The sequence below is a fragment of the Ahaetulla prasina genome, chromosome 2 (genome assembly GCF_028640845.1).
Source record: "Ahaetulla prasina isolate Xishuangbanna chromosome 2, ASM2864084v1, whole genome shotgun sequence".
NCBI lineage: Eukaryota > Metazoa > Chordata > Lepidosauria > Squamata > Colubridae > Ahaetulla > Ahaetulla prasina.
Window position 1 is genome coordinate 160679188 of NC_080540.1, and position 26314 is coordinate 160705501.

The 26314-nt window shown below is 41.8% G+C and overlaps 1 protein-coding gene across 2 annotated transcripts in view; it reads left to right on the forward strand.

The window, feature by feature from the left end:
* AGAP2 (ArfGAP with GTPase domain, ankyrin repeat and PH domain 2) overlaps positions 1-26314 on the forward strand; it is a 201412-nt gene that overhangs the window by 142820 nt on the left and 32278 nt on the right. For both annotated transcript variants that reach the window (XM_058168147.1, XM_058168146.1), the window contains exons 2-4: positions 20661-20719; positions 22544-22631; positions 23381-23466. In XM_058168147.1, the coding sequence (XP_058024130.1) occupies positions 20661-20719; positions 22544-22631; positions 23381-23466 (233 nt within the window). The remainder of the gene's footprint in view (positions 1-20660; positions 20720-22543; positions 22632-23380; positions 23467-26314) is intronic.

Sequence of the window (26314 nt, forward strand, 5' to 3'; positions counted from 1 at the left end):
CATATAAAAGCTCAAATATCTTTGTGCTACACATAAAACCATATTTTAGCTCAGAAATGTACACTTTTTTTCTTGATTGAAAACACGCCCTCTGCATTCTGAAATGAAATTAATTGGTTCAATTTTAAAATTGGTTCCAAATCGGTTCAATTTTGAATATTTAAAGCATAAATATTCATTTAATTTAAAAGTAAATACTGTTAGTCTCATGACTTTTCTCTTTCATCACTTTAAAATTACAATTGCCAGCGTTTCAGAATGACCCAACTCCAATTAAAAACTCCAAGACAATCTTCATCTCAAAATTTTCATTTATTGGAATAGGTATACTGGCACATCTGGTAAAACCCAAATCTGAGTATTCCGGGTTTTTCCTCAATAAATCAAAACTCTATATCCAACCCCTGCATCCATCAGTCCCTCACATGGCCCAAAAACCATCTGTCCCAACTTGAGATACCTCTGCAACCACTCCTCTTCCAGATGCAGGCACACCATGACCTTGAGCGAAAAGGAGAATGCTATTATGTTTAACAAAAATCGCTCTATCAAATCCCCCCCTTCTACTTTCCCAAGCGCAGGAAGGTGGCAGCGTGGAAGCTTCTAATATGGCTTCCAAACTGACAACGATTTGATAGCAATTTTCAATTTGCTTTAAACTCAGGGAGCATTTTACTGATTAATTGATTTGTTAGATTTATAATCCCAAAGAACTCAAGGAGCACATACCACATTCTTTCTTCCAATATTTCACTAAAATATAATTGTGTAAACCGGGATGGGCAGAGGTACGGCAAGTGGTCTCAGTGACCTCCCAGGGCTGAGAGTGGACTCAGACCTGGATCTTCCTGGTTCCAGTTCAACTCAGGACAGCACAGATCTCTTTTGAGTATATGAGGCAGCAACATTATTCAGGAGAGAACAAATACGTGTTTTTGCCCCAGAAACATAATATGAGCAAAATGAAGTTCAAGTGAATCAGACCTCATGAACATACAGGAACCCCATGCAAAAAGAGCAGCAGAGCAAACCCCTGATGCCCAATCTCAAAAATATTTGAGAGAACAAGTAGTGTAAACATTTTCAAATACACAGATTTTGGAAAGTGGTGTTGTGCTCTTACTAGCTCTCTTGTACTCTGCTGTTTTTGATGGAGGTATGGTTTTGTTAATCATACTTACATTCTCTATCATTAAAAAGTCTATTATGAAAACGCAGCCTAATTCTAAAGATCTTTGTTCAGAAATAAGTTCCCTAGTAAATGTGTACAATGGACCATTTAAAGCAGAGAATAACAACTGACTTTAAGGACCCATATGTTACAGACAACCAGATAGGAAGCCATTTACAAGACCTGGCCTAATGAGGTGTTCAACTGCATAAGATTGGATGCTTTTCTTTATGTCCCTATAAATGTCCCCCACAAAAGATATTTTTGATTGGGTGCTCAATCCATAAACCAAGTTTCCATATATGAATAAAGTCCCACGGACTGTATTGTGGTATCTTCCATACTGTGTTTTTAACAGATGCCTTGTCTCTGTCACTGGAAAATACTATATAAAGATTATCTGGGTGTAGCAGAGTTATCCAAGCATCATTTAGTCTGTCCAAATGTAACAGGATAGTAGTGATTGAACAAATACTAAATAGTAGTAGTGAACAAATACTAAAAATTAGACAGAAGAAGCAAATAAGGTACAAACAGGAGCCTCCAATGTAAACAATATCTGCAAAAACAAAAAAGATTTAATCTGTATGATTATGTACTGTCCAGTCATTTTAGCAAGAATAAGAGACAAAGCCTTAAGTATGGAGTGTGCCTCACAACTTGCTAGGACTGGCCCACATAGTATTGGAAAACTGACAAAAAAAATTTCAGTACCTTGGACAGTGCAACATAGTTGAAATTGATCGTGTTCCCTCTGGATGTATTGCCAAACTACCGGTAGTAAGAAGCCATTTGTATCAAACAAAGATGCATACCCTGTTAACAGTTCACTTGCTGCTTAAAGTTCAGAAAAAATAAGAGGAGAGTCTGAAAAAGCCAAAAAAAATGGCGGTTTTACTAAATAATCTAGAAATGTATTCTTGTGGGTTATTCTTATGGGTTAAGATGGTGATGAAGGAATTCCTAGCTTAACTGCAATGAAAGTTAATAAACTTCAGTTTAGAGTGATGTATGAGCCCATCTATGGCTCTAGTTAAACATCTAAATTTCATTTTCATCAGACTGATAAGGGTCTTGCAGTTTGGGGTGCCTTGTTTCCGTTTTGCAGAACTATGTCAACAAGCAGGTTAAGATTTGAATTTATATTATTGGTATTTCAAATATTTGTATAGCCTTGCCTGGCTCCCTCACCTCTGGAAAATGGACTTGGAATACTAAAATCTGGCCTCAACTGGGAATTTGGGGGGAAAAAATCCTTTTTGGAAGAAGAAAGTGCCAAGCTACCTACGTAGTACAATACTGCAGGCTAATTCTGCTGACTCTCCATAGTTTGATTCTCACTGGCTCAGGGTTGACTCAGCCTTCCATCCTTCTGAGGTGGGTCAAATGAAGACCAAGATTGTTGGGAGCAATATGCTGACTTGTAAACCACTTAGGGCTGTAAAGCACTGTGAAACAGTATATAAGTCTAAGTGCTATTGTTATCTGAGTCACGAATCATACCAGAAAAATTTACAGAAGGAATATTTATTTAGACTGTTCTGTTTTTAGTATATCAAATTACAGCCACTGATAGTCAATTCCTATGTCTATTCCTACTGAAATAAGATCCATTAGGCCATCATTTCAAATATATTTCCATACCTAATCAGAGAAATAGAACCATCATGGATGGGAGCAACTTCTAACCTTTTGCCAGCTTCCCCATTTGACATTGCTTGTGGAAAACTCAGAAATCACTTCTCCTCCTCAGCTGATCCATGGAATGCCTGCCAATTTGCTGAGGGGAAAGGGAACAAGGGAGCCATCAACCAAGAAAAACTACAATCCCCATTCTGGTATGTCCTTAAGGACGATTTCCCTCCAGGGAAGGAAAAAGGGCTCACCTGCTAAGCGCTGGTGCTTCCCAGACAGCCCAGCCTCACAAAGCAGCCAATCGTCATTTACCTGTTGGGCCTTGCTGCCAGCTGATTGGGCACAGCAGTGGGAGCAGAAGTGATTTCTGACTTCCTGCCAGCTTCCCCATTGACTTTGCTTGTGGCAAGTTGGCAGGGAACATCAGAAACCACTCCTCCCTTTCCTCAGCTGACTCATGGGAGTGTCTGCTGGTGGTAGAGGGAATAAAAGAAGTCAAAGACTACAAGGAAAACTGCATACCCACTCCCCATCCCAGCGTATCCCAAAGGGTCCCCTCCCTCCAAGGGGGAAGAGGGCTCATCCATTGACTACAGACACCCCCAGTAAGTCCTACCTCATCAGTAGGCATCCAAGTCACTCCTCATCCTTTCTTTGCTGCCCACCACTGTTAAAAGATTTCTGATTTCAATCTCAGTTCCAAAACAGCCAATTGCTGTTCATCTGTCAGGTCTTGCTGCCCACCAGTTGGTTATAGGAACTAGAGAGAAAAAGGACAGAGATATGACCCACCCATCTTCCTTGTGCCACATAATCAACGGGTTTCTGGGAAGTGTAAATGGAAAGTCTGGTAGCACTGAAGCAGCTGCAACTTCCCCAAATTTCATTCCCACTGGAATCATGGGTTCCAGCATTCTATAAGGTAGCCCATTTGAGTTACCTTAGTTCAATAATTTCACACAATTGAAAATCATAAAAAGAGACGAGAGTTTTTAGTAATATACTGTTGGGTCATTGTTTCAGAGATACTTCCTTACCAGGTTCCTCAATGCCTCAATGGTAAAGCTCCTAAGGTACTGGAAAAATTCTTAAAAATTTAAGGAGATATTAAGAGATGCCTCCTCCTTGAAAGTAGCCCATGTTGAACTGTATAATACAGTCAAACATCAGGAGTTGACCATAGGAAATGTTTTATGACATTTGGTATTATGTCATAAAATACTTTATGATGATTTTTATGTCATCAACTTTCTATAAAATTTGCCAGATTTCAATTCCACGGGAGTAATGGATTCTAGATGCATTCTGTAAGTTTCCCCCATTTGAGCTACATTGGTTGAAAATATTATGCTCTATAATGCACCATTTTGCCCAGTTAAAGGTTACAGACAAAGATTTTGGTAGTACATAGACAGAGTTCAGCGGGAACCTAGTTCCAAATAAGGCTCCATAAAATTGTAGTTAATTGGATCCAAATAAAAAGTGGAGTGGAGCAGGGAAGCTTTGAGAATCAGTTTTGAGAATCTTCTGTCTGGTTCAGCTACTTTATCTGATGTAAGCAGATTCATTTGTTACATCATAAACCTATATCACTGTGAAGTCATGAACCTCTTAATCTGAAATTTGTCAAAAATCCAGAGGATACTCATTAGAATTTATCACAGAAGGTTTGAGATTGGACATCTGGATTATGTGATTTTAGGAAACTCTTATCTCTCTGCTTTTCTTATGGGTTGGAAAGCAACCCAACAATTTTTTGGAGTAGCAAAGCAGATTATTAAAAAGAGTAATTTTGTAAATTAAATGGAATACGCCCAGTTAATACTATTGTAGTCAATAATTTAAAAATCCACTTCATTTCACACTAAGCTGAAATAAACTTGTGATATTTTATTGGGGGTGAATTAAATTGCCAAGTGCATTCCCCACTAATCTAAAAAATAGGCAAGAATTGAAAGAACAGGGAATACATATAGATTGGTGGCCTTATTTACAGTTAAAATCAAGATATGTAAAAGATAAAGATGAATACAGTATTGAAATTTTACCAAAACAATTAGACAAAATATTGACTGGTCCGGATGAAAAATAAATAACCAAAATTTATAATTATTTATTAGAATTTGACAGAGCAGTAAAAGGAGCTATGGTAGCCTGGGCTAGAAATATTGGGCATAATATCGAATTAGAGGATTGGGAAATGATTTGGAACAAAAATTATACACTTACTAGATTGACAAAATACAAAGAAAATCAATATAAAATGTTTTACTGTTGGTATTTGGCACCTTCTAGATTGGCAAAAATATATCCAAATTTAAACCCCAATTGTTGGAAATGTGGACAAAAGCAAGGTACCTTCTTTCATACATGGCAGTCACGCTCCGAAACAAAAAAATACTGGATGAAAATACACAGTTGGATACAGGAAGTAACAGGCTTCCAGACAGAATACACACCAGAGCTGTTTCTTCTAGGAATGATGAAAACAAAATATGAAAAAAAAACAACATATATTATTTTACATATGACAACGGCAGCAAGATTGGCATTTGCGCAATGTTGGAGAAGCTCAAAGTTAATAATTAGAAAAATATTGGACTGCGCCGAGAGGCACAAAATGACACTTGAACTGAAAAGACAGATGGATTCAGATTTTTATGTAATATGGGAGAAATGGTATAATTGGGTCAAAAATAGGAAAAAAAGGGAAATAACAGATAGTAGAATTCGTAAGAATTAGAAATTCAAATTAGAATTAGTAATATAATTTAGTAAAATTATATAGAGTATAGGAGAACAGTAATGGGATATGTAAATGTAAATTCACAGTCTTGCATAAGAGTTAAATGAAAATCGTTTAATTGTTAAAATTTAATAAAATTTATATTAACAAATCGCCAAGTGCAACCAGTCACTGCCCCCAATTAAGAGTGCATCAATTTTATGCGTATGTTTGTGGCATGTGTAGTTGTTTTCTTTTCTTTTTCTTTTTAAAAGATGCATGCTTAAAATGATTGGTGGAATTTTTTCTTTCTTTTTCTTTTGTGGTATTGAAATTCTTCTTGATGACATTTTTCCACTTAGCAATCTCTCTGACTCTTCACAATCAATCTGTTCAGCTTAGGTCAAATTCCAGGCTGCACATTTAGAATTATAGCTATTTATTTTTCATATTGGCTTGCATTACCTGGCAATCACCCACCCCCATAGAATCTCCTCTGTTTCTGTTTCATCTCCTTATCCTCCATTGCTGTTATCTCTTAGGAACCACATAAGGACAATAGGCTTCCCTCCTTCAAACAGAAGCCTGGGTGCAGTATCTGAATTCTGATGGCAGATATTAAACATGACATGGTTCTATCATCCACTGCTCGTCTTTTCCAGCTAATGCTTAGCTTTATGGCAACCATATGGCTTTTTGCAAGACAAAGGGACATAGACCTAGCAAAGAAACAAGAGACTGAGATCAGTGGTAGAAATAATATTCCCTGGACACATGTGCCAGACTGCTTTTGATGGCTCTCTTCCCTCCCCCACCCACCCCCATTTTCTCCCTAGCAATAAGCCTCTGTCTGAGCAGATGTGTTCATCAGGATGAATTATAAGGGTGTAAAATGACTTCTTCAGTTTTCTTTTTGATCCTCTCTGATTGACAACTTAAAAAAAAAAAAAAGGAATCGGCCCCAGAGAATCAGTATGCAGCAAGCTTAGGAAGAAAAAGCAGGGGGAGGGGAAGAATCTATTAGAAATACGCTTTGTTTTGAGTTCTCTGGCACCCAATCATACTTCTAAGCCTTTACAAACTGGCAACTAGCAGCTGTCAGCTCTAATCATCCTGCATAATCAACTGAAACCTGCACATCAAGCCGATGGGAAGGGCTGTGGAATGTGCTTGGCTCCCCAGAGTGTTTTGTGAGCCAGGGGCTACAGATAACAAGTGTATGGATCCTCAGCAGATCTCACTGAGAAGATCTATTGGGATTTCATTGGAGGCATGGCCTGGCATGAGTTCAGCAACTCTTTACTCAACCCCCAAAGCATGGAAGTAACTGAAGTAAATTCGGGTAGTCCTTGACTTAAGTACAGTTCGCTTAGTGACAATCTGAAGTTACAACGGCACTGAAAAAAGTGACTTGTGTGGTTTTCACACTTATGACCGTTGCAGCATCCCCATGATCACGTGACTAATAATTGGATGCTTGACAACTGGTTCATATTTATGATGGTTGCAGTGTCCCGGGGTCATGTGATCCCTTTTTGCAACCTTCTGACAAGCAAAGTCAATGGGGAAGCCAGATTCATTTAGCAACCAGGTGATGAACAGCTGCAGTGATTCACTTAACAAATGTGGTGAGAAAAGTCCTAAAATGGGGCAAAACTCATTTAACAAATTTCTCACTTAGCAACATAAATTCTGGGCTCAATTGTGATCGTAAGTCAAGGACCACCTGTACCAAGGTCTGGTTTTACAGGTAATCCTCAATTTAGGAATCGGTTAGGACCAGAATTTCTATTTCTAAACAAGGCGGTTGTTAAGTGAGTCAGGCAGATTTTATGACGTTTTTTTGTTAGAGTTGTTATGCAAATACTTCAGTGGTTAGGTGAAGAATGCAGTCATTAAACATTAAAACTGATTTTTCCCTTTGACTTTGCTTATCAGAAGCTGACTGGGAAGGTTGTATGACCCTGACACACCACAATTGTCGTAAATACGCACTGGTTGCCAAGTGCCTGAATTTTCGTGTGACCGTGGGGATGTGGCTGTAACAGTTAAAAGTGGCATTTCAGATAGTCACTAAACAAATAGTTGTAAGTCAAGTAGACTACCTCTGATGCAGCATTCCCCAACCTTTTTGGTGTGGCCGCAGTGGGAGGCGGGTAGCGATAGTTTCATGCATGCAATCTAGATCCTCCAAATGTGCAAATGAAGCTTTGTGTGCTCACCCACCACTTTGCATGTCCCAGTTCCCAGCAAGCCACTGACCAGTACCATCTGTGGACCAGGGGTTGGGGATCCCTGCACTACTGGATATACTTGTGCCTTGGTTATGTTGCTGTTACCCTATACACTCCCTAAAATTCCTATATAAAGAAATATGTATTGGCCTTTGGTATTCAATCCTAATTTACCCACTAAGATTTAGGCAGAAAGTCTTTCCAGTACAAAGTTGAGACTTTGGAACAGGTTTATTTAGAAACTAGTTCTGCACTATTAAATTCTAATTCAGTAACCAAAAATATTTGTGTTTCCAGTAAAACAGTAAAATAGCATTCCTATAATCTTTGTGGTAGTTATTTCCTGGCTTACTTTAAAGCAGGCCTGTCAAACTGTGGGCCAGATGTTTCACGTACAAGCCACGCCCACCCCAGCTTCTGCAAAGGCAAAAATGTCGTGATACGTCACAATTCGTCACGTGACCTGATTGAGTTTTACACCCATGCTTTAAAGGGTTGACAAGTTACAATCCTAGATGGATCAAGATGCCTCTGGTGATGGTTACTCCTGTTTTGACCACCTCTCAGTCTTCCGATATGAAATTGTATGCCAATTCAGAGTGCCAGGTATTACTTATACAGCATAAAACTGGCTTACCTGCACTATCAGGCTGAGGTTGAATCTACCTGTCCTGTAAAAACATTGCAAGGAGGCCTGCTGGGTCCCCACTCTGACTGCAAGTAAGGGGACATGAATTGTATACTCCTATACTGGCTTATTCAGAAAGTCGGCAGTTCAGCAGTTCGAATCCCTAGCGCCGCGTAACAGAGTGAACTCCCGTGACTTGTCCCACCTTCTGCCAAACTAGCAGTTCGAAAGCATGTAAAAAATGCAAATAGAAAAATAGGGACCACTTTGATGAGAAGGTTACAGCGCTCCATGCGCCTTTGATGTTTAGTTACACCGGCCACATGACCACAGAGACGTCTTCAGACAGCGCTGGCTCCTCGGTTTAGAAACAGAGATGAGCACCACCCCTAGAGCCAGAAACAACTAGCACACATGTGTGGGGGAACCTTTACCTTTATATACTGGCCTATGCAGCTTCTTCTCTATCGGCATTTCTCAAAGCCATTGAAACAATCCAACTCCATCTTGCTTTTAACCAGAATTGATAGCCATCTTGGGTTTACAAACAGAATTGGTTTTTTTCTATACTTTGGCCCCAGAATCTGTCAATTTCGGCAGGTTGCCCAAATTGTTAAACAAATAAACAAACTGAGTTGATATTTTTAGCATGGGCTCTGGGGATTTGGGGCTGTTAAAGTGGGGGTTGGATTCATACTTCACATTGAGCCAAAACAGAAGAGACCTAAGTAAGTTATAGCACTCCGGATGTTATCGAATTATAACTCCCAGCATCTTTTGTCATTGACAAAGCTTCTTGAGGGTGCTGGAAGTTGCAATCCAAGACTAAGCAGGTGCATCATGAGTTGAATACTTCAGTTGAATATTGAATTAAAAGCAAGAGGATAGGTGGACCTTTTAGTAAGTAAAGAACTCAGAAGAAAAGATCTTAAAAACATTGATCTCCTTTGGGTCTAATCTTCTTTTTTTAAATGGTCATTCACTTTTTTTTTTGAAGCAAAAAAATAAAAGCAAAGCATTATATATAAACTGAGCGATGAATAAATAATACATTACTTTGTCTGCAATGCTGTTTCACAGCAAATTCTGGCTAAGGATTATTAAAGGAAGTTTTGGGAATGGAACTGCCTTATATCATACACCCTTCTCCTATCATGCTACAATTTGAGTGTCGGCTGATCTTGGAACTTGATTTTCACAACAGATAAAATATTTCTTGATGTTTTAATGATTGACCTGTTGAATCTGCTGACATAAAATGTAGCAATGATAACCTATTGCTTTCTTGATAACATGGGGCTGTCTGCACTGAGAGGCTGTGACATGCTATGCGCCGCAGGCAAAGCTACCAAGTGGTTGACTAGGCAGCCATCTTCTTCAATTCATACACATGTTGCCAAGACTTTGATGATTCAGTATGTTTTATAGCTCTGTTTAAGCTGTTTAATGTACGGGAACTGCCACTAATCCGGGAAAGATGGACTAGAAACTATCTACTTCATTCCTATTGGCTAGTAGGAACTCAAGAGTAAATAAGAGGATAATTAGTCCCCTAATGGCAATAGATTGAAGACCTGCATAGGGGGTTGTTCACCTGCAGCTCTTTTATTAGTGAGATTCATATGACCACTGATTTGAAATTGTTTCAGGCTTGTTCTCGAGATTTCCCCCACCACAAAAGGGTCCTCTTTCATTCCTTTGTTTAGATGCCTGCCTGTTGATTTAAAGTGTGTGATTAACAAATGAGAGGGTGGTGGACTAAACTGGCAGCTGAAATCAAGACCATAATGTCTCAAACGGCTCAGTGGTAGTTGATTTGTTTTTCTCATTTTTTTTTTTAAAAAGCCCTAGCATGAGATTTCCCCAAAGTGTAAGCAGAGATAGAAGTGCTACATCCCCATCAAACTGGTACCAACCCAGCCCTGAAGCCGAGCTGCCAAACTGAGCTGCAAAACTATGGATGACTGCCAGATGCCCAGAATTTGAGTTTTATAGCAGTGTGTTGCTGCCATTTAGTGAGTGTCTAGATTTCTGCAGCACAGATCCAAGGCAAAGTTATGCTGTTTGCCTTGACTGGCAGGATTTTGAGGCAGCAGGCCCAGTTTTTGTGTTTCCGCTGTGCAAAAGGAAAGTTTCCTGGATAACAACCTTATACCTTCTCTCAATCATACCAATAGTGTTGGATCTGAATTGCTCACTTACTTGTCCTGTTCCTCTGGGTCTAATCCATAGTTTGGAGGGAGACAGCTGGTGCTGCCCCTTGCTCTTCCCTGGCTTGGAGGGTGGGTGATTAGAGAATGGGAGCAAGGGGAAAGAATGCTCTCTAAATATGGGTCTCAAAATCAGTCTGACAGTATTAATCCCCGTCTCCAGTCCTGTGGGGATGCATTAATGAGTTGCAATTGCCAATTATCTCCGAACAGTTGGCACTTTCCCCACGTCTGGGAGTGTCATTTGGAGATTACACCTCAGAGAGCATAAATTCTTGGGGTATTTCTACCGCTTTCTCACCAGAGGATATTTGTCAATGAAAATCAGGCCCAAGAGGAATTCTGAGGCCAAAGGATGTATATGCAAAGAGAGTGGGTATCTGTAAATGAAAACAGTTCTGAGTATAGTTGGGGTAGATATAAGACTGATTGAAAGAGGCAACGCCGCCCTGTTTTCTGCCCTTTTTAAAATTCACTGAAAAGGCAGTACAGTAAGAAGCTATTTCAGACAAACCTTGTCAGAGCAGTTAAGCAGCTTCGCTTTTGTGGTTTTACTGATGATTTTGCATTCATGTGGGGGTAGTTCCCTGTCTCAGCTGATATCCTGATGCCAAAATACAAAATAAGCATTTCTGTTCACAAAGTCTAACCTCAGAACAACTTGAAGTAGGCATATCTTCGGCAGTTACGATATGAACCTATTACACACACAAATATTCTTCTCAGTTGCTAAGTACTAGGCCAGTGGTTCCCAACCTTTTCTTGTTTGAGGCACAACCTTTTCTTGTTTGAGGCACCCTTGGAAAGCCTTTCAAAAGTTCCCGGCACCCTTATAAGGAAATAGATATTTAAAATCTCCGTAGCTCAAAAGTTCCCGGCACCCTCAAAAGATCTCACGGCACCCCTTAGTGCCGCGGCACACTGGTTGGGAACCACTGTACTAGGCCTTCTCCTATCTAAAATGTGCTTACTGGCAATTTTCCACCTCTCTCATTCAGAGGAATACGCAGGTGATCTGGATCTACCTGATGACCATCTGGCAGGGACGTTTTTGATCTTCCTTCTTCCTGCTATCTCCTGCACAGCTTTGTGATATCTGTATTGGTGGGTCTCCTGGCTGAATCGCACCACTGAGGCAAACCCAGTGAAAAGTACCAGGAGACCCTGGTACTTTTCACTGGGTTTGCCTCAGTGATGGGATTCAGCCGGTTCGGAATGGTTCGGGCGAACCAGTAGTTAAATTGCTGGCTGGCCCCGCCTCTTCCAGGAGTCCCCACATGCCCTGTTTTTGCTCCCAGGAGGCTGCAGGGAGGCCTACTCGGCCCAAAATCAGGTGCAGGGGTAGTGCAGCCCGCCCCCACGGTCTGTTTTTGCTCCCAGGAGGCTGGGGGGCCTACTAGGCCCAAAACAGGGCACGGGGGAGCGAGTCCCCCCACAGCCCCTTTTTTGCTCCCAGGGGATGCAGGAGGCCGAGTGCTGCCTGTCACACCACGGCCATGCTCACCCAACTGGTCATTAGGGCAAAGAACCGGTTGTTAAATTACTTGAATCTCACCACTGGTTTGCCTCCAGGTCTAACCCTCAAATCCTTGACTTTGCCCACATAGAACCAACAAGAAACTAATGGCAGGGAGTAGGCTCATTACAGACTTGTTTTTTGTGAACATTACGTGAGTGAGATGATGTAGACAAATTCATTGGAATTTTAGAGAGCATGTATTGAGCATACTCCCCAAGTTGCTATTATGAGAAAATTGTCTCTTCTCAACATAACCGCCATGGTTACAACAATACAGGTAGTCCCTGACTTATTACCATAATTGAGCCCAAAATTTATGTTGCTAAACAAGACAGTTGTTAAGTTAGTTTTGAATCGCCCCAGCTGTTAAGTTAGTAACACAGCTCTTAATTGAATCTGATTCCCCATTGACTTTGCTTGTCAGAAGGTCCCAAAAGGTGATTATATGACCCCAGGGCACTGCATCTGTCATCAGTATGACCCAGTTGCCAAGCATCAGAATATTGATCACGTGACCATGGGAATGCTGCAACAGTCATAAATGTGAAAAAGAGTCATATGTCACTTTTTTCAGTGCCATTGTAACTTCGAATGGCTACTACATGAATGATTGTAAGTCAAGGATTACCTGTATGTTTACCAGAAGATGAACAACCACCCCCACATACTCTTTCCCAACCCAGTGGATCCTTTGTGGGATCCCAAATCATTACTGTAGTTAAGTAAGAGGCAAGAAGACATTGATTGGATAGATTCAGGCGGGATGACGGGGACAGGTCTTGAGAATGTTATCTGGGCGGAGTTCGATCCTGTGACTCCTGAGGACATGGACAGGTTGCTGGGCAGGTTGAACTCCACCACATGTTTATTGGACCCGTGTCCCTCCTGGATGGTGCTGGCCACCCGGGAGGTTACACGAGGCTGGCTCCAGGAAGTTACCAACGCTTCTTTGTTGGAGGGTGTCTTCCCCGCTGCTTTGAAAGAGGCGGTGGTGAGGCCCCTCCTTAAGAAGCCCTCCCTGGACCCGGCTGTTTTAGCTAACTATCGTCCAGTCTCCAACCTTCGCTTTTTAGCGAAGGTTGTTGAGAGTGTGGTGGCAAATCAGCTTCCTCAGCACCTGGAGGAAACTGTCTATCTGGACCCGTTCCAGTCCGGCTTCAGACCCGGTTACAGCACTGAGACGGCTTTGGTCGCGTTGGTGGATGACCTCTGGAGAGCCCGGGACAGGGGTTGTTCCTCTGTCCTGGTTCTATTAGATCTCTCGGCGGCTTTTGATACCATCGACCATGGTATCCTGCTGCGACGGTTGGGGGGATTGGGAGTGGGAGGCACCGTGTACCGGTGGTTCTCCTCCTATCTCTCTGACCGTTCGCAGATGGTGTTGGCGGGGGGGCAGAGGTCGACCCCAAGGCGCCTCACTTGTGGGGTGCCTCAGGGATCTGTCCTCTCGCCTCTCCTGTTCAACATCTATATGAAGCCGCTGGGTGAGGTTATCCGTGGTTTCGGGGTGGATTACCACCTGTACGCTGATGACACCCAGCTGTACATTTCCACCCCGAACCACCCCAATGAAGCCGTTGAGGTGATGGGCCGGTGTCTTGAGGCCGTACGGGTCTGGATGGGGAGGAACAGGCTTCGACTCAACCCATCCAAGACAGAGTGGCTGTGGGTGCCGGCTTCCCGGTACAGTCAGCTTACACCATCGCTGACTGTGGGGGAGGAAGTACTGACCCCCAGGGAGGGAGTGCGCAACTTAGGCGTTCTCCTGGACGACCGGCTGTCCTTAGAGGATCATTTGACAGCCGTCGCCAGGGGAGCTTTTTATCAGGTCCATCTGATTCGCCAGTTGCGCCCTTTCCTTGACCGGGACGCCTTACGCACGGTCACTCACGCCCTCGTCACTTCCCGCCTGGACTATTGCAATGCTCTCTACATGGGGCTCCCCTTGAAGAGCACCCGGAGGCTCCAGTTAGTCCAGAACGCGGCCGCGCGGGTGATAGAGGGAGCACCGCGTTGCTCCCATATAACACCTATCCTGCGCGGCCTGCACTGGCTACCGGTAGTCTTCCGGGTGCAATTCAAGGTTTTGGTTACCATCTTTAAAGCGCTCCATGGCTTAGGACCGGGATACCTTCGAGACCGCCTTCTGCCGCAGATTGCCTCCCAACGACCTGTGCGCTCCCACAGAGTGGCCCTCCTCAGGGTGCCGTCGACCAAACAATGCAGGTTGGCGACCCCCAGGGGGAGGGCCTTCTCTGTGGCGGCACCAGCCCTGTGGAATGAGCTTCCTCCTGGATTACGACAACTCCCTGACCTCCGGACCTTCAGACGTGAACTGAAGACTCTATTATTTCAGCGCGCGGGACTAGCCTAAGAACAAAAATGTTTTAAACAAATTTTAATGGGGGTTTTATTGGTTCTTATTGTTTTAGTGATCAGGCCTTGATAATATTTAGTTTTAATTTGGGTTTTAAAAGTCTATTTATTATATTGTTTTATATTGTTTTAATATGCCTGTGAACCGCCCTGAGTCCTATGGGAGATGGTGCGGTATATAAGTTTAATAAATAAATAAATAAATAAAAAGATAGTGCTTTGCTTTGCAGTGTCAATATAATACTTGTTCATTTGAAAAGAAACTTCTAAAGAAATCATGTGGGACATCTAATCAGCACTAAGAGAGGTAAAGAAGCATGGCTGGCTGGGGAATTCTGGGAGTTGAAGTCCACAAGTCTTAAAGTTGCTAAGGTTGGACACCATTGCTGTAAAAGGTTTTTGAAACCCCGGTGGGTGCCTCAGAACCTGGAAGGAAAATGAGAACAAGGCTCTCCAAAAAACTAGATAGAAACGAACTCTGGATTGTGTCCTGATATGAGTCGTAGACCTTGGTTCTCCATATAAGTGAAAGAGTAGAGCCATATCCTTGCTCAGAGAAGAACTGAACCCTACAAAGGTTAAAGGTAAAGGTTTCCCTGTCCAATTGTGTCTGACTCTAAGGTGTGGTTGCTCATCTCCGTATCTTAGTCAAGGGAGCCAGCGTTGTCTAAAGACATTTTCTGTGGTTATGTGGCCAGCATGGCTATCTGCCTTGTGCGCCAGTGATGGGTTGCTACCAGTTCACCCTGGATCAGGTGAACCAGTAGTGGCAGTGGCGGGAGGCTCCGCCCACCTACCCAGACGTCTCTGCGCATGCGCACGCACGCCCACAAGCCCACAAGCGAACTGGTAGCAGCTGAAATTGAAACCCACTATTGGTGTGCACCCCGTCCACATGGCCCGTTTTGTCTGGCAGGTTGCTGCAGGAAGTGTCCATCCCATCTCCCCCCCCACCGGCCCACGGAGAACTACATTGCTGATCCAGCCCTTGAAGAAATCCAGTTTGACACCCCTGCTATATGCCAAAGGTGCATGGAACGTTGTTCCTTTCCCACCGAGCGAGCTACTCACATTTTCATACTTTCGAACTGTTAGGAGGACAGGAGCTTGAGCAGGTACGGGAGCTTACCCTGTTGCACGGCCAGGGCATAGTTATGTAGAACATCCACTAACTTCTCTTCTGTTTAATTATCCCTGTTCATACCAGTGGAAATGCCATTTGAGGTGCCCTGGATTGGAAAATACAGGGAGCTAAGCATGGCTTTGCATAGAAATTTATTGTCATGGTGATCTAAAATTATAAACAGCCTTCCAGCTTTGCACAAGCCTACTGAGCAATATTCCTTTCATTGCCAAAAAAGGAAGAAACAAAGGGTGAGAGAGAGGAGGAGGGTGGCAATGTGAGCTGTCCCCATCACAGCCTATCTTTGTGCCGGTTTGAGTTCAGGTTTTGACATGGCATCCCCAGAAGAGAGAATATTGCAACTCTGAGAGGAGCGTTGGATGGAGAAAACTGCCAGCCTCCCTGTCTACCCTGCCTGCTCTTCACTTACCTCATAATCTGAGAGAACAATGTCAGCCCCTGGCAGTCACTCTAAAGAGAGACCCAGGATTGAGTAGGAACTTTCCTTTGTAAGAGAATTATGTATGGACTTTAGGGCAGGTGTGACAGTGGATGATGCTTTCTTTATAGACACACTTAATGTTGCTATATTGCTACCAGGAGCTTCAATCACAATTTCTCATCTATCTCTCAGCCCCATCAACAGAATAACTATATTCAGCCTGAGTGGTAGTTTTTTGTATGGTAAGATGAAATGTATTTAATGGAGGAACAGGGTACTTCAAAGTATTTAAACCAAATAAGAATTATGCAAATGAAATTTACTGGTTTGAAGCAACGCTAAAAAGATGATGGAACATGTGGAGATGCCTAAATCAACCTCTTTGATTAGAGGGGGTGGAAAAACAATGACTACGTTTATGGCTGACTGGAAAGCCCTTATAGACTTTTAAGATAAAACGGGGGTGGGTGGGGGTTGGGTTTATGGTTAGAAAAAATCTGGATAATAGAGTGAATTGTTTTGTAATCAAAGTGCAAGAGATAATTTTGTAATTGCACTTGTATTTGCTGCAAAGGAAATCAGAAGCTTTTCTCTGTTTCTTTTTATTCTTTCTTTCTGCAGTTCTTCCTTTCTTTGCTGTTTTTACTCTTTATTAGCTTGTGTTAGTTCTTGGTAAAAATTTCACCTAAAAAAAAACATTTTAACAAAATGAAGCAACATTAAAAATGGAAGGCTATCAAGGCCTTAAAATTGGGATTACCAAATTGCACTGTTTGCTTTCGGAGGAAAAGCAACATGGCTGGTAGAGCCGAAATCTCTGCTAGTCAAAAGATGGGCGGTGCATGGCTGCCAGCAGATAAACAATTATGATGAAGAATAAGCTTAAATCATCAGCCAGTGCCTGTATACATTCAGTTTTCTCCAAACTTGTGGGCTCCCCGAGGTAATTAGGCTCTCATAAACTGTAGCCAATAAGATCAATGGTACTGATGGCTTGGAATAATAAAAGTACAAATCCATAATCTACAGGTCATCAAGTGTAGGAAAGTTGCATTAAGGAAGGGTGTGGATGTGTGTTATCATCATATTTGGAAGGAGCAAGAGGCTTCAACTTGGGTGCAGAATTACATTCCGTCATATCCTTTTTCAAAGTCAAGTCAACTTGCTTGGAGTCAAGCTTGACTCTTGTTGAACTACATACATGCAGTTTCCTTGGTAAACATGGAAGAAGTTTGCGGCTGCCTTATTTCAGGGTGTTGTTTGGACTTCTAACTTTAGCTCACAGCCCTGGATGGCCACATCCAGGTACTAACCAGCATCAACCCTCCTTAGCTTTCTGTTGATCAGCCAAAATTAACAAGGTTCGCAGCCTAATTGGACTTTTGTTGTTTGTTGTTGTTTGGTATTGGTGTTAAAAAGGGATACTTGACCTGCCAGTGGGTGTCAAGTAGACAGGTCAAATTTGGAGGGGGTTACATTGCTTCTGAATAAGTAGTAAGTGATGCCCTTTAGGGTTCTGTAGCAAAAGACCAGCAGGGTCTGCACTCCTTGTCCCCTTTTCTCCTTGGTTACCTTGGTGATATGCAGGGAGCTGTTGCTAAGCAACAGTTTCAAGTTAACACACAGGGAGAGCAAGAAAAGGCTTTAGCTGTGTTTTTGTGTATGGCCGTCTGCATTTACCTTGATGCTCAGATGCACAAGGTAAGAGCAGTTCAGTCAGAGAACCTTAAAAACCAGGATTCAAATATAGAGAAACTGAAGGAGAAGAAAGCTTTCACTATTTTTTCCACCCCAGTATGTAAGGGCATACTGGTTTTGAAGGGGAATAATCAGTTCATATATTACAAATTGTTTCTAATATACCCTACAAGCGGTAATGTTTTGAATGTGTTCTGGCTTGTAGTCATTTCTATTACCATAGCAACTTTCCAGCCCCCGCACCCAGAAAGTATCCCTCAGAATCCTGGTTTTAAGGTTGTTGGTTTGTCAATGTACGTCCCTCATAAACATTCACATGTCCAATATAACAGTAACCAAGCCCATGTTCACAGAAGACCACAGACAATAGCCAACCATTTTAATGCCAGAAATAACTCATTAGAAGCAATATTTTGTACAAGGCAGACGGGGCTGGAATAAGGTTTCAGATTTGATTCAAGCCATTCAGTGAACTCATACTTGTCTTAGCTTTAATCCAAACCCACTAGATTACCTCAGGAATTTGGAAAGTTTTGGATATATGTTCCATGTATTTGGGTTTATAGTGCTATGTTCAAGTAAGAGATTTCCTTTGCTTGACAGCTCAACTTCGTTCTGGTCAGGCTTGCTTTGAACTTCTCCTGTTTCAGGTCTCATATTGAAGTTAATTCTTGCCAGCTAGGATGGATGTGATTGCAAGTCAACTTGGTGCCAATCTCACCTTTTCCTTTTGTAATTTAGGCATTCAGTAGATTCTCATGAGAATTCACATAGCACTTGGACAAACATGGATCATAGTCCAGGTCTGCTGTTCCCATTTCTCCAACGCAATAGCAATAGAACTTAGACTTATATACCGCTTCTAAGCGGTTTACAGGGTCAGACTATTGTCCCCAACAACAACCTGGGTCCTCATTTTACCAACCTCAAAAGGAGGGAAAGGTGAGTCAACTTTGAGTGGTCAAGATCAAACTGCTGAACTTCCAGCAGCTGGCAGTTGGCAGAATTAGCCTGCAGTACTGCATTCTAACCACTGCACCACTACAGTTCAATCACTAATATACTGTCCAGTGTGCTTATTTTTCAGGCTAGTAGTCTTCTTGATTCCAAGCATGCTTCTTAATGTTTATAAAATAAGGACAGCGCGGTCTGAAAATAAATACAAATGACCACTTAGCCCAGAGTGCACGTAACTACAACTGACAGAATGATGGCAAGAATGATAATTGGTTTTAAAAATGGCTGGGAAGTGAACTTCAATGACCTCAGTGGCTGCAGTAGACTCTTCAAATTGTATTTTGCATACCGAGAACTCTGCAGGTGGCCGGGTGAGGATGGTCTACTTCCATTGCTGGGCATCTTACAGGAATATGCAAATAGCAGAGCCATGTTGCACAGATGTTTCAATGAGTCTGGAAAAGAGCATGGATGCACACAAGCATCCATGGTTACATGATGGAATTTTGCTCATTGGTTCGTGTATTTTAAATCTATAATGTCTGCTGCCCTCCAGATGTTCTAAATGCTATCATTTCTACATCTTTTACAATTAGCCACGTTGGCTATGGCTAATAGGATTTGACATCTGAATTATCTGAATCAAATTGCTTACCTTGACAGATGAGAAAACATAAATCTACATGTTCGGTGCTGATAGGGAGACCGATGTCTGCATGCTTTTTTTCTTCATTTTGTTTCTAAATTCTAAAAAGAGTGATACTGGAAGGAGAAAATTCCGTTTGGGAGCCTACGTTGTCTGACTTCTTATCCTTCTGCAGATTTGTTTTAGTGAGGAAAAATAGCTTATGTATGCTCAGAGACTTCCTCTTCAGGCTTAAACAATTTAAGGGAAACAAATGTAGTACTAAGATCTAGTTAATTTTAGACATTTATCTGGTTTGTTTCCCCTTCTATGCATGGCAACGTTTCTCTTTGATTTGCTTATATATATATATATATATATATATATATATATATATATATATATATATATATATATATATATATATATATATATATATATATATATGTTGCCTCTTTGTCTCTCCTCATACCATCTCTTGCTCCACATAAATGTCAGAATTGACGAAGATTTTTCCTTTCACCCCCAAGTAACTGAATGCTTTGGAAATTTGATAAAGTTAAACCTTGGCCACCAACAGTGAAGTAATCGCCCAGAGTTGTTTCTCAGCAGCTTTTCCAAGGTATCAACACAAACACCTGCCTGTAGTTTCACTTTGTGCATTTCCTGCCACTGAAACCTCTTCTTGAGAGGACACTTTATGCCCTGTTGAGTGCATCCTTTTTCTCTGACACTTGTCCCAAAAACACTGGAAGGGGGTTGCACACCCAGTCGCAGCTGCCCTTCCTGTTCTTCCTGGCCGACTGAAAGTAGCACAAAGAACCGACTGTTGTGCGTGGGAGAGCTGAAGGGTTGAGTGAGTTGTCCTTGCAGAGCAGCTGATGGGACATGAGGAGAAGGAGCCCATTGCTGTGTGTCTCTTTAACATTCCTGCCATCACACTGAGCCCACAATCATGTATTTGGTCCTGAATTTCCTTTCTGCTAAGGGGGCTGAAAATGGGGGTCTCGTAAAGATGTTATTTGACTCTGTGTGGAGATCAAGAGGGAATGTCCTGTCTCGTTGGGTGGGTGTTGATGGGAATGTAGCGTCCCAAGTCTGAACTGCGAGCCAGCATAGTTCAAATTAAAATTGTGTTTTACGGTGATTGGGATCTTGCTGGGTGAGTGCTGACAAACACTATTTGCTGAAGCTTCTTCTACCTGCACTGTGGGAACAGCCACAGCTGCCTCACACAGCTGTTGTAGGAACTGTGGAATTATACATAACTATTTATTATTAATGTATATCTCTTTTTTCTCCTTTTTTTCCTTTTAGAGGCTGTGGCAAATAGCCAAGAATGGACTCTTAGCCGTTCTATCCCTGAGCTACGCTTGGTAAGTTTGTTCCCCTTCGTTTCTAGTTTCTATCTGACTCATGGCGCCACATGTTTATTCCTTAAACTGCAGCTCTTCAGGACAAGAATCTGTCCTCTGAAGTTTTTGTAAATGACCAGTCAACTTGATGGAGCTAATTCACAGATAGAACCCTTTTGGAAGTTGACCTACAACTTCCAGAAGGCCTAGCCCAGGAGTTTGCAAACTTGGCTCTTTTAAGACTTGTGTACTTCAACTCCCAGAATTCCTCAGCCAGCAAAGTTGAAGTCCACAAGTCTTAAAAGAGCCAAGTTTGCAGACCCCTGGGCTAGCCAACAAGGGCAATAGTGAGGACTGCGGGGAGTTGTATTTCAACAAGCATCTAGTGAGCTACAGATTCTCCAAACTTAGCTAAGGAAGTGATACAAAACATTATCTGTATCTCTCGATCATCTATCCAACTCTGTCTCTAACTATCATCTATCTGCCTATCCTGCAGATTCTCTAATGTTACATAAATGCTGTCCTAACACTGATGTTAGTACAGGTCCTCAGCTGACACCATTCGTTTAGTGACTGTTCAAAGTTATATATAGCAGCACTGAAAAAAGTGACCTTTGACTATTTTTCATATGACTTGTAGCATCCCCATGGTCACATGATGAAAATTTGAACGCTTGGCAACTGGAATGTATTGATGATGGTTGCAGTATCCCAGGGTCATGTGATTACCTTTTTTGTGAACTTCTGACAAGCAAAGTTAATGGGGAAGCCTTTCACTTAACAATCATGTTACTAACTTAACAACAGTGATTCACTTAACAACTGTGACAAGGGAGGTCATAAAATAACTCACTTAATAACTGTCTTGCTTAGCAATGGAAAATTTGAGCTCAATTGTGGGTCGTAAGCTGAGGACTACCTGTAATTAAGTCTGAAATAATTGATACATAATAGTACTTATGGAGCTGGTTTGACCTCAGAAAAGAGTGATGGAATGGGTGGGCAGGTGAGTGAGTAGCAAGCATTACTTCATCTTTAGATCTTTCTGTTCCCCGGTCTGCTGCTTATCACTAAGATTGAAATTTAGGCTTCCAACAGTTTTCTACAAGTATCCTTGGCTCCCACAGCTTATTAAAATATGCTTTACAATGCGTATGGGAATGGAAGTATTGTGAATATCAATAACAAATAAAAGCCAGTTTTGTCTAGTGGTTTAGGCACCAGGATAGAAACCAGAAAACTTTTGAGTTTTAATCTTGCCTTAACGTGAATGCTGGCTGGGTGAGTTTGTGCCACTCTCTCTCTCTCTGCACCTATCTCACCTCAAAAGGTTGTTGTTGTGGGGAAAATAGGAAGAGGAAGGAGTATGAGATATGTTCACCACCTTGACTTATTTATAAAAGTAATAAAGGCAGAATTAAAAATATCTAATCTAACAACAACACTGACCAGAATTTTTTCAAAAAATTGTGTCTCCTCTTCAGGGGATCCTATCATAAGGGGAATTATTACTCTTGAGAACTGCAGACTTGGTGATGGACCATTATTTGCGGGGGCGGGGGGGAGTGAAGAGTAAAGTACCTGGGTGGTGAGGACAACAGATCCTAAAGCACCCTGCTTTCACCTTCCACCACCCATTGGAATTAGACCGCAGCTCCTGTCGCTCCCAGCCAGCATATAGCTAGAAGCCCTACCCATGCTGGCTAGCCATTGGATGGAAGTTGTCCTCCAGTAACTCAATGGGGAGCATCATAGTTGAGAAAAAGGCTGCCTTAACAGCTCCAGAAAGCCAAGGACGATGAGTTTCATCCTGAAATGACTTGTGCTGTTCAACCTCCACAGGGTGTCCTTGGGACCATCAAGAGTGGCAAATCAGCCCTGGTTCACCGCTACTTGACCGGATCCTACTTGGGCCTTGAACCTGCGGAAGGTGAGCTCCTTCCCTCTCTCTCCCCATACTGAAGCATCTTCTCTGTGGCTAAGCCTTCATTCGGCCCTTTGGGGTTTTTCTTTTCCTCACAAAGCTGAAACACTGGAAAGCCCAAAGGGGACGGAAGGGCTGTGTGAATGGAGAAAAATAATTTATTGTATTTAGATATGTAATATAAAAAGTTAGAGAAAGCCTGCAGGACTTCTGGAATCTTTCCCACTTACTTAATAGCGGTAGAACTCTGGGTCACATGACTAGGAGGGAGGAGGGCTTGGAATAGTTCCATAGAGATAGATGCTCTCAGGGATTTTTTTTTCCTCCCTTCCACATCTTTTGCCTGATTCTGGTCCAATTTTTAACTTAATCTTTCTTTTGCTGACTTTTCCCCCTTTGTTCAGGTTTGGTTCCATTCTGTTCTTTTTGGGAGAATATTTCTGCTGGCAGCCAAGCAGGCACATAGAGTTCTGAATCTCTTTACATGGTTTTCTCCAAATAGTTCATTAGGTTGGAAAGAATGAAAAAGGGGGACAGCCAGCTTCCTTTTCATCCTCAGCCATAATCGCTCAGAGGGTGACTTGGGATAATTTATATCAGCCCACCCTTTCCTGGTTGGTGAGGGGGTGTGTGCGTGGAGAGAGTGGGATTGAGGAGGGAGCTATATGCATCTTGCCTTGAGCTCTCAAAGGAAAGAGTTGATATAAATCTAATAAATCAATTGATGCATAAATATTTTGCCTTCTATTTTTCAGGGGGCCAGTTCAAGAAAGAGGTTGTAGTGGATGGCCAGAGCCATCTTTTGCTGATTCGAGAGGAAGCTGGGCCACCGGATGCTAAGGTATGATTCTCTCGTTGGCCCAAAGCTTGCAGTAGGCTGAGACCTAGAGCACTTTAGCTATTTGTGAACAGTTGCAGTTGATCCTGCTTTAAATGGCAGGACTTGATATATGGAACAAGCTTATTTTGCTGCAGCAATGTTTTCCCTCATCGGGGGAAGGGGTGGGGGACCAAGAAACTGTAATTCTGAAGAGAGGAAATAGATTTAATTTTGAAGTTTACAGCTATGCTGGCCAGGTTAGAATTTGCATGATCGCCCCACAAGCTATTTCTGAATCAAATGTGCTCCTTTAGCTGGCTGGTAGTTAACATAACCTCCCCCACCTACTGCAACTCAGTGCCTAAGGTATCATCCCCTGTGTAAGGGGAAGGGCTCTTTTCAATCCAAGTTGTCATGGAGGGACAACTGTTGCATGCAGAAAGGTCACAGCTACAGAAATAGATTGATATCTGTCTTCTGTGGGCTGCTTCACCTCACCTTTAAAAAGTTCTTCCCCATTCCAGCAGTTATAGTTTAAAAAAAAAACAACCTAACATAACATAATAACAGAGTTGGAAGGGACCTTGGAGGTCTTCTAGTCCAACCCCCTGCCCAGGCAGCAAACTCTACACCATTTCAGACAAATGGCTATCCAACATTTTCTTAAAAATCAAAAACTTGAATACCGTGAGAAGTTTTTATATATATATATTTTTATAAAAGGAATTTTCAGTACTACTTATGATACACATTTCACTTGCAAATTTGAATGAAATACAGGTAGTCCTTGACTTACAACCATCCATTTAGAGACCATTCAAAGTTACAATGGCAGAAAAAAAAATGACTGACGGGTTTTCACATTTACGACCGTTGGCAGCATCCCTGTGGTCACGTGATCAAAATTTGGCAACTGGCATCTATTTATGACAGTTGTACTGACCCAGGGTCATGTGATCACCATTTGTAACCTTCCCAGCCAGTTTCTGAGAAGCAAAGGCAATGGGGGAACTCAGATTGGTTTAATAGACTGCATGATGATAGCCAAATCTGGCCTTAAGTTCTGCCTTGGTTTAACTTCCCAATAAGCCACCAAGTCGGAAGATCATTTAAAATCAGTTTATTGGGGAGATGATTGATAAAATGAGATCTTGCTATGAAAAATGGGAGAGAAAACCTTGATCCCCACTTTACATTCCTTTTTATAATTAAGACAACAAAGAAAAATGAAAGAGGAAAGCTGGTTGGACAAGATAAGAGTAACCCCTCCTTACGCAGTAAATCAACCACAAAGCTTGTTTGAATTTAGATAACCAGATGTTGACACTTAGAAACGTCTTCTTACCAGAAGATAGTATCCAGACAGCCTTCTGTAAATTACGTTTTCAGTTTAGGAAACTTAAAAGCGATCTAATCAATCCATACCACCATAGGATAAAAGTTTTCCTACATTCCAATCTGTAATGAGCCTGAACATAGGAAATAAGTCAAATTAATACACAAAATAATTGGGTTAGTTAACAAAGTACAAAACCCATGTCATGTGCCCCTCAGTGATCTCTTAACAACTGCAGTGTTTCGCTTAATGACTTGTGGCAAAAAAAAAAGGTTGTAAAATAGGTGCAATTCAGTTAACAACAGTCTTGCTTAGCAAGATAAATTTTGGACTTAATTTTGTTTGTAAGTCGAGGACTACCTGTATTTACTAATCTGGAAGTCACAGTGCAGTGCTATGGGCACCACAGAATCTGTCAAGTCTTAGAATGAAGCCACAACCTCCCTGAATTCTTAGATTAGAATTAATTCCAAACAATTAGATTAGAATTAATTCCAAACAAGCAACATGCATAAAGAACTATCTGACAAATTGAAAGACAAAAAGGACAAATATAAAAAGTGGAAAGAGGGGCAAATAACTAAGGCAGAATATCAGCAAATAGCCCGAGCCTGTAAAGATGAAGTGAGGAAAGCTAAGGCTCACAATGAACAAAGGCTAGCGACAAAAGTAAAAAATAATAAAAAAAGCTTCTTCCAACATGTTAAAAACAAGAAAAAAGTCAAGGAAACAATTGGCCCATTGCTGGGAGAAAGTGGCAAGAAGATGACAAGCAACAGGGAGAAAGCAGATCTACTTAACTCATATTTTGCATCTGTCTTTACACAAAAGGAAAAAACAATCCAACCTATCAAAAACAGCACTACAAAAAACAGATTAGAAACACAAGTTAAAATAGGGAAGAAAATGGTAAGTGAACACCTGTCTACCCTAGACGAGTTCAAATCACCAGGACCGGATGGATTACACCCCAAGGTTCTGAAGGAACTGGCAGACGTGATCTCAGAACCACTGAACTATATCTTTCAAAGATCCTGGAGCACAGGGGAGCTGCCAGAGGACTGGAAAAGAGCTGATGTAGTTCCCATCTTCAAAAAAGAAAAACCAGATCCAGGAAACTACAGACCTATCAGTCTGACCTCAATACCGGGGAAGATTCTGGAAAAGATAATCAAGCAACGAATCACCGAACACCTAGAAGCAAACAAAGTAATAACCAAAAGCCAACATGGGTTTGTCAAAAACAGATCATGCCAGACTAATCTTATCGCATTCTTTGACAAAATGACAAAATTAGTAGACCAGAGGAATGCTGTTGATATAATTTACTTGGACTTCAGTAAAGCATTTGATAAAGTAGACCATAACCTACTACTAGATAAAGTAGAAAAATGTGGGTTAGACAGCACCACCACCAGATGGATTCGTAACTGGCTGACCAACCGCACTCAACGTGTAGTCCTCAACGGAACTACATCCACATGGAGGGAAGTATGCAGTGGAGTACCCCAAGGCTCTGTTTTAGGCCCAGTA